At 40.4% G+C, this 9,068-nt stretch overlaps 1 protein-coding gene across 3 annotated transcripts in view; it reads right to left on the reverse strand.

Annotated features, from left to right (window-relative positions):
* The window catches only part of ATG13 (autophagy related 13), a 15,658-nt gene extending 10,909 nt beyond the window's left edge, over positions 1 to 4,749 (reverse strand). For all 3 annotated transcript variants that reach the window (XM_009868973.1, XM_009868972.1, XM_009868971.1), the window contains exons 1-7: positions 4,681 to 4,749; positions 3,666 to 3,746; positions 2,897 to 3,016; positions 2,383 to 2,429; positions 1,713 to 1,853; positions 671 to 711; positions 83 to 179 (exon numbers count right to left, since the gene is read on the reverse strand). In XM_009868973.1, coding sequence (XP_009867275.1) covers positions 83 to 179; positions 671 to 711; positions 1,713 to 1,853; positions 2,383 to 2,429; positions 2,897 to 3,016; positions 3,666 to 3,746; positions 4,681 to 4,749 — 596 coding nt within the window. The remainder of the gene's footprint in view (positions 1 to 82; positions 180 to 670; positions 712 to 1,712; positions 1,854 to 2,382; positions 2,430 to 2,896; positions 3,017 to 3,665; positions 3,747 to 4,680) is intronic.
* Between the last annotated feature and the right edge of the window lie 4,319 nt (positions 4,750 to 9,068).

Consider the following 9,068-nt stretch of genomic DNA (forward strand, 5'->3'; position numbering starts at 1 on the left):
GGAAAGATTTAGAGGTTCGTAATATGAGGAGTTTTATAGTGCATTATTGTAAAACACTTCTGCCATGATCACATTTTCTCACCTGGTTGACATGAAAGCCAGGTTGATTCTGTAGGCACAAGACAAAGTGATGGTGCCCACTGGGGTACCCACTGTCCCAACACGGACTGTCTGGAAACCTGTAAGGTTAAGGAATGGTTATCAGCTTCACTGATTATTTATATTCCGAGGTTACATCATCTTACTTCTATAGAATTTCTGCTATCCCTTGCAACCTGAGCTCCAAAAGACACATGTAGACCCCCTGGCAGAAGAGCAGCACCACGCTGCCTTGCTGGTAGGCTTTATCTACAAAACTTGTGATGTTGCTTCCTATCTTAGTCTGAAATACTGCTTTGAGGTGCTGCTTGTTCCCAAGTTGACCATGATGTCCTTTACCAGTCCTGCCCCTTATCAACATATTTACATATGGCAATCACCCTAGATTTTGTCAAAGTACCACCATTACACCTGTCACCTTATGACACGACCCTTCGCTGGTCGATCCAGATAAAAAGCACATGTAAACTTCAGACTTAGTTTTCCTTTAGGGCACTCAGGAATAGTGATAAATGGCTAGCCAGTATAGAAAACAGTTCTGCTCTAGCTAGTGTATGTTGCCTAATCATACCTTCTCCCAAGCCACTCAGCTGCACTTCACCAAAATATATCCTGCAGGAAAAAAAAGGGAAAAAAAAAAAAAAGGCATTAGGTTCATTGGGGACATAATACTCTCTATATTATTATTCCTTATTTATGAGTTGAAAGGCTGAAACTACTTTTCCTCTCTAGAAAAAAAAAAAAGAACCAAAAGAAGTGGCTAGAATACCCATCTCTAAAAACCTTACATGTCAGGTGAAAAGAAACATAAAGTCTAATCTGAAATTTCTCTTTAAGTTTTTAAGCCTCTTTGGCAAGCCTAGTTCAGACCAAAAATGTGAAGCGATACAAACTTCACAAACAGGTCTGAGTCTAAAAGCTGATACTCATCGCACAACATAAGAGAGACCTGCTCTTAAGTATATGCCAAACTAGCAAAGGAGGCAAAAGCTAAGAAATGGCTGAGACTTCTTTTTAAGTTCACAGCTGTGCAAACGATAACAAACCTGAGATTCAGAAACATTTAATTGTCTATGCAAACATGTCAAAGACATTTCTCAGACCCAGAACCAAAGACTGGAGGGTGATAACCACGAACCACAAGCCAGTCAGGTCTCACAGGCTAAACAGAGTTGAACTCAGTGTTTGGATGAGTAAACTGGAAGAACTACAGGAAGTGGAGCTGAGGGTGCACCTTTAAAATGGAACAGAGGAGAGATTCTGAAGTGATACTGCAGAAGTACGCATTCCAGTTATGTGCAACACAGACAGGTATTTATCAAATACAGGGCAAACGCTGAGCCACTGGATGCTAAACAATTCAACGAGCACTTGCATGGAGCCCTTCAGCACTCTTCTCAATATGGTAGGCAAATAATACTTTGCAGCCTGTGCTTAGTTTTGATTTCAGTGGTTCAGACAGAGGGTACCAGGTCACTGACGGAAAGTAGTTAAATCCAAATAATTTGACTTTATTACTACTCATCTGTTTTTACCACATTTGCAGCTGTGCTGTGCAAATCTAGAGTCTCTGCTGTTTGCGTTCCAAATGGGGATTTTTGTATTCTGCTTACCTGTACAAGATTACATATTCATGGCCTTGTTTCCTGGAGAGTCTGTAGGCTGGAGTTACCCTGGTTATAGCAAGCAAAGACTTCAGCAGTAGAGACAGCCGGTTGTATACAGTGTATGAAACTTTGATTTCTTTGTCACACCTACAGAACACAAAGAATATTAGTCTTTTTTTCCCACCTAAGTTGCTTGGATCTGTTTGGTTGGCTGGTTTGAGGTGTAGGCCAAATGTTTAATGTCAGTTTTATTGCCAAAATGATAAAATAAAACCCTGATGTGGCTACCTGTTACTGGCCAACAAGCTAAGAGTCCTACTTCCATCTAGTCACCCGTCACAAAGGTAATTACTGAAAAATGCCATGCAGCTATCTCCTAAACAGAAACCTATTTTCAGTATTAAAAAAATTGTTGTTACCGAGTATGTATTTCATATATCTGAGGGAGCATCTAGTTGTAATGGAAGAATGAAGGAGTAAAATTACTAGTTTGTTCTCCTGACACCAGTATTAAAACGGTTTGACTGCTGCACTAGACAAAAGGGGACTTCCCTCTGTAGTGTCCCAGGGCACACAGCCAATACGTGCTCGTTCATCACCACGGATTGATCACGCTTCCACACTTCATCAGCTAAAACAAACACGTGCACAAAGAAGTTATGAAGAACGCACTTACTTTTCGTTCATTTCTAGACACCAAATTTCCAGCTCCATGGAGTCCCCCTAGATCAGAGAAAGAATGTCAAACAAAGGCTCCTTTCAGAACACAAACCTTTTCAGATCTCATTAATGATCCGCAACAGCCACATCTCTCAGTGAAGAAGCTTCTCCTGGCTCCCACTTTCTTGTAATGCAACAACAGAAAAAGATGCACGGGAAGTTTCACTGCACGATGAGATCACCTGAGGGATTATCTTCCTCAGAATGACTAAGCTCTTTTTGGTCTAAAAAAATAAACTTTGCTTCTGTATCATTCATGTGTTTGGTCTCAGGTACTTGCAGTGAATTGCTTCTGTTAAACAATACATTTCTTTTCGTTAGCATACTGCCTAACTTCAAAAATGAAGATATTTTCACATTGTCTTAGACTAAAGGGCTAGAGCTATGCTAAGTGACTTAAAGTTACAGTAAAAAAAAAAAAACAAACAAAGAAACAAGAAGGCCCCTATGTTGGTTGACTCAGTTCTCACCTCTGAGGTTTTGAGAGAAATCTCCACGCACATAGACCGTCCAACAGCAGGTAGTTGTCCTGCCAGGGCTTTCTTCGCTTCATGAGTAACCTCTGGTATATCTTTGATTGCCAAATTGAACTGCAAAATGAAGGAGATGATTCAATCCTTCTATTTCTTCAAAAAAGCACCTAATGGCACACTGCAGTCAGACTCATAGACCCACACATAACATACTAGGTCAGTGTTTACTGAAATATTTATGAAACAGAAAATTCCCAGATGGGCTCAGGCTTTTCATATTTGCAAACATTTCCTTGGCTCCTAATTCAAATGTTTGTCCTTAGCCTGCCATAAAAATCACAGTCATTTTCTCTCACTCCAGTCCTGTCGTCGCTCACGGAGTATCCTGAGTCTCTTTCATTTTAATAAAGCCCATTACCACAAAGTTCTGAATTGCAGAATTGCAAACTTCTGACAGAAAAAACTCATGACCCCGCCCCTAGCAGGCCTTGGAGATACACCTCAGCTGGCAGCAGCTGCCAAAGGTATCATTTATCTCTCCTCTAATCAGCCCTTCAGAGCCCAGAGCGACATGTTGCATGTGAACAAGGATAAAAGAAACACTGCCACCAGTGAACATAATTGGATATAGTGGTTATTCTATAAATAGTTGTTAGAGTCTACACGAGACTGTTAACAACTACATTTTATTCTCAACACACGCATGTGTGCACACACACAGAGACCCTGACAGTTTTGGAGCTTCTTTAAAAAAATACGACTTTACCCAGTCAGAGCCTGTTGGGGAGGATGATGATCGGGTACAGATTTTCTCTCCAAGTCGGGCCTGGACAATTACTTGTACCGTCTGGAATAGAAAGGAAAAGAAACACTCATGTGTTGAGCTCAGCAGAGCCCTCGGATCAGAACCTGAGCTAGACAAATTCCACATAAAAAAACATGAAAGGGCTGACCAGGACGTAGAGGAGTAGAGTTTGCTGTGCTGATCTACAGGTCTAATCCATTTAAATTATTACATATAACAGGTAAATGTATTACAGACAGAAAAAAAAAATCATTTTAAGGTGGCCTTTTGTTGTAATAACATAAGTGACAAAGTCAGTTTTTTGATAAGGAGTTGCACAGCTTTCAGTAACACTGCAACAAAATTTACAACTACATCCTGAACCTGGTCACCTAAACGAAAAGTGAATGGGTACATTTATTAATTAATTTAGTTAGTTAGTTAGTTATTGAATTTGTACAGTTATTTATTTATTTATTTACAGCTGTTGTCAGAGTATCTTCTTGCATCTACGTATCAAGTGAGGCCAAATTTTCTAACTGCGCATCAACATAACTGAAAAGAACATTCTGGCATTATTGCTTTTGGATGCAATATAAAAATTTAGATAAGCTGAAAAGAAAGAGTGGAGTTCAACTGAAGACAGCTCTAACAGCTGGATGGTTAGATGTGTTTGATAGGAGCCCAAAGCTGACAGAGGCGTGAAGTGCCTGTAATTGATTCTACAGCAGGACACTTCTGGGAGGAGGAAGAGGATTTGAAGTTAGAAAAAAGGAGAGAAGATGTTTTTCTAGTTATACTCGAGAATGTCCTAAATGAGACATCACCTTTTTTTCCTTTGGTCTTTAGCAAAAACAAAAAACAAAATAACACAAACCAAGGGAAAAAAAACAAACAAAAAACACTGAAACACCAACCTTGTTACTCTAGCCACAGCCAGTATGGCTTTTTTTTAAACAAGAAAGAAGAGATTTTTGCCCATAGAAGAAAAAGTTACCTTTAAAGCAAAAAATTTGATGAACTTGTCCAGGTCCTTCCTGTCCTGGGAACTGAGATCAGTGTCCATTGCATATGGCAGTCTGAAATACAGAAGCAAGTCTTTCCTCAGCTTTCTGATTGGATTTCAAGATTTCAAAACATTCTGAGGCTTCAAAACATTTGAGGGTACCTCAAAAGAAATAAGTACCAAAGGCTTCTGCCTGTCAAAATCCTAATATGCTAAGAACTTTAGGGGGGTGGGTGTGAAGTGTAAAGCACATGAATAGTTTATCTGGTCGGTGCAAAAGATACTGGAAAGGAATAAAGGGGGCTCACAATTAAAACTGGGTAGAAGTTCTCCAATTTTGCTAGCTTAATTAAAAAAGGAGAAAGGCAAAAAAACTGCAGACCACCCACCACCACAATAACTGGGTTCTATATCAAGCTCTCCATTTCAGAAATAACGTATCTTCAGTTATCAGCACTGGTCAAAACCAAGTCAAACAGGTTTTTTTTGGTCTGAAATTCTAAAAACAGTATTCCAGTGCTATTTCAGCAATAAGCCACTGCTGGAACAGGCTACGCTGCTTCTTTGCTTTGAACAAATAGTGAATCTGTACAGCTACAAATTTACCTACAACCAACTGAAAAGATAAATTTTTGCCAAGGGGTTCACCAGAATTCCCTGTTCGCTCCTCTCAAAAGCTCTGGCAACAAACACTTAGCTCTCACGTTGACACTGCCTTGTTTTTCAAAATTGTTTCTAGCAATACAATGAACTTGCACAGTGCCTGAAACGAGACAGGCCAAGGCACTGATGAGATTTCTGTCACCACCGTGTCACATGGCCATTGGGATAAATCACAATTTTTCTTTTTTCTCAGTTTCTTCATGTGTGTGTGAATTAATAATCATACAGAGACCATGGGGAAGAACACTTTAATTAGCAGCATTAATTGTACTTTTTGCTCATAAGGCTTCAAAGTATTAATTCACTCTTAATTCCTGTCGCTGCTTTGTTTTGAGACAGCGAATCAGCCTGAAGCAGCTTCTCAAACATCACGTATTTATGGAACGCGCCGCTCGTCACAGAAACGCGGGTGGCCTAAGGTTAGTGAGCATGAGCAGCCGCCGTGAACAAGGTTACTCTGCTCAGCACTCAGTCTTTAAACAGCAAGGTACGCTATTTATACAGACTGAAGTTCGGCAGGACAAAGAGGCTAAAAGCCCTGTTCACACAGCAAATATCATACAATTTTTAATGACAATGCACATCCAGAAGTTCTGTTTAAAATATCTCACTTAACAGCAGTAAATGCCGATTTTAAGAAAAGCATCGCCCAAGAAAGGCTGCTGGATAAGAGCACTGCAATTTATAGAGAATTTACAGAGCAGACTGCTGCTTTCTTAATGACTTGATAAAAAGAAATCTAGACATCTTATACTGTTGAAAGTTTCTAGGCTACATTTATACTGCATCCCCTAGCACTGTTCTGTTCTCATCAAAAATTAGAATTCGAGAACAACACATGTGATTCAATATTAGATGCATTATCAAGTTATCCTCCAGAGATTTTAACCTCCTTATCAAAAAGCACTTTCCCTGCCTTTACCTCCACTAGACAGAGATTAAAGATCTTTACTAGAAGGGATGCAAAAGGAAGTCAGCACTTAAAGGGTTTGATGTTTTATTGATGCAGCACTCTACCTTAAAAAAGGCAAGCCTTTAGTATACACACTTCCCACCACAAAACAATAGGCGAGAATGACCTGTTATTATTCTTTTGACTTAACTAAGCAGAGCACTCTAAGGGTTGAAGGGACCCCAGATCTACAACAAACACCTGGCAGACGTGGGCAATAAAATGCTCCACTAAAAAAAAAATACATCATTTTCTCAGCAAAGAAAATGCCAACATTTAAATACCAGGAAAAGTTAAATTAGCTTTTAACGTGAAAAGAAGTGAGAGGGCATTTCTATGTGACCCCTAGAGAAAGATGCAAGCAAGTATATATATCATGATGATGTAGAAGAGCTGTCCAATAAAGTACCGAAGTTTGCCTTATAGGGCTGAAAAAAGAATTCTGGTATTGACTATTTTAAGTCATTTGGGGACTAATGGAAGGCGTTAGGCTCACTGGTCTGCTAGAAAAGAAAAAAGCACACCATTGGCATGGTTCTCTGTGCAGTACAGGAACTAATTCTAATGCCTATATACCCAAATATCTCTAGAGAGGAGAGAAACAGCCACTGGAGTCATGTCTTAAATTCAGGGTTCAAAGAATGAAAGCTTCACAGTTCTGCCCTGCTGCAGCAGAACTGGGATTCTTCCTGCAGGATCTCAAATTATCTTTAACATTCATGAAACATTTGGAGATTTCACACTCTTACCTCTCAAGCTCCAAATGACAGCAACAGTTGACTCACCAGAGCCTAAAGCAGAGCAGAAAGTATCAGGCAAGGTTTCCTGTGAGAAATCTGTAATTTCAGGGGGAAACTGGGACTTGGGAATTCAGCTTCTGGCATGTCTAAGGGCTGCCATCCGACGACCACTATCTCCTCATTTGTGCAGGAGGGCCTCTGGTGATTACCTGAGATCTGCTAAGGCTTAGGACAGTGTTCACATTTAGAATCATTCCTGATAAGAGTCAAGATGGCCCTAGAATTACAGCAAACATTTTATTTGCAGAAATGCCTCAGTACTGCCAGGTTAGCTGCCACCAGCTAACCCGAACAGGAAGGAAATTCTTTCAGCTTGTTTCTGCCAAACTCATTCAACTTCTCAGGTCCCGTAGGTTGCAATGCCAGCCTGGCTCCTTGTATCCAGGCATGTGCTTAGCTCAAGGAAGACACAGTCTAATTTTACACTCAATAAAAACTAGAAGGAAATAACCTTCGGGCTAGGTTAGAAACCCACAGATGACTGATTCCCCATCAACCAAGTAATGCCTTAAGTAAACTGATATCTCACTGCTTTAGCCTTACACATAGGCTGTTCACAGGTAAAAACAAGCATTTTGGCCACATGGCTTTTTTGTTTTGTTTCTCTTCCTGCTACATCTATTTTCATACTATTGGCTTTATTTATATGTCTTTATCTCCACTCTCCTCTAAACAGAAACACCAGAGACAGACGTTAAAAGAAAAACTGCCACATGTGGCTTTTTGGATTAAAGCCTTATTCTTTCTCGCACAGTTACGATGCGGATAAAAATGCAAGGCTAACCCAACATTTTAAAACCCAAGCAATGCGCCTGATACACTCTACTGGTATTCACACTCTTCTCCAGGGAGGAGGACACATCTGCATAAGCTGATGGCACCCTGTTTGCATGATGCAACAAACTGCAAGAGCCCTCCCCTTCATGTCTTGGTACAGCCCCAAGAAAATATAGTCACCAGCACGCCGTGCTCCAGCCCTGGTAACCCGGGCACACGGCAGGGACACAGCGAGACCTGTGCATAGGTGCATCACAGAACACGTTTCCTAGGGGGAATTTAGTGTGCATGTCTGATACTCACATATATAAATAGGAAAGGAGGAGAAGCCCCTGACACATACCAGGCGTTATTACTGCTGCTGCGGGAAAGTATATACAGGCTGCTTCCATCACCCTCCTCCTCTGAGATTTCACTCTGAGCCAAAAGGGCTGCTACGACTTGAAGTCATCGTGCTTTCCTTCCAAACAGATACTTACTGATGCAAAATAATTACTCATGGATCCTACCCCAGAGTGAAATTAAAAGGATCAGAGGGAAGAAACAAGAAGGGTTATTGCTGTAAGGAGAGGACTGTGGACAAGTTACCTGGCTGTACCCCCGGACCATGTTCCTTGTCCTTACCACTCTTCCAGAACTTCTTTGTAAACACAGGACCCAAATCCGAACTCTGAGGATGTCCTATGTGAAGCTCTGGAAAAGTCTTGTTGAATCATGCAGGTAAACAAGAAGTACATTGTAGTTTTTGAGGCTTTTAAGGGTGTCTTTGATAAATAAGCTGGACTGCCAGGAAAGCTTTCCTAGAACATTCCCCTTTCAACGACCAAGAAGCTTCACTGCAAGCAGGTATTTTGAGCACATTAATAAGCAACTATAAAAAGATCTCATTAAAGACAGTGCTCTGTTTCAAGGCTGGTCCTACAGGTCAAACTCCAGTATCCTACAATTACTTAAAATTAATCTCCATTTTGCCTTCTTCGTAGGTTAGTCACAAACCTGGAGAGAGGGAGCAGTTTTGAATTTAAGACGTGCCACTCATTCTTTAAGGTTTATGGATTTTTTTTTGAGAGAAGACCAGATTCTAGCAGAAAACCTGTTTCAAATAATATAAACATTCTGATTAAGTCAAAGGCTCTGTAGTTCACTTTATGGTTAAGTTTTGGCTGATAAAAAGGCAATTTTTCCTG

This window comes from Apaloderma vittatum, unplaced genomic scaffold, assembly GCF_000703405.1.
Source record: "Apaloderma vittatum isolate BGI_N311 unplaced genomic scaffold, ASM70340v1 scaffold39884, whole genome shotgun sequence".
NCBI classification, from domain to species: Eukaryota; Metazoa; Chordata; class Aves; order Trogoniformes; family Trogonidae; genus Apaloderma; species Apaloderma vittatum.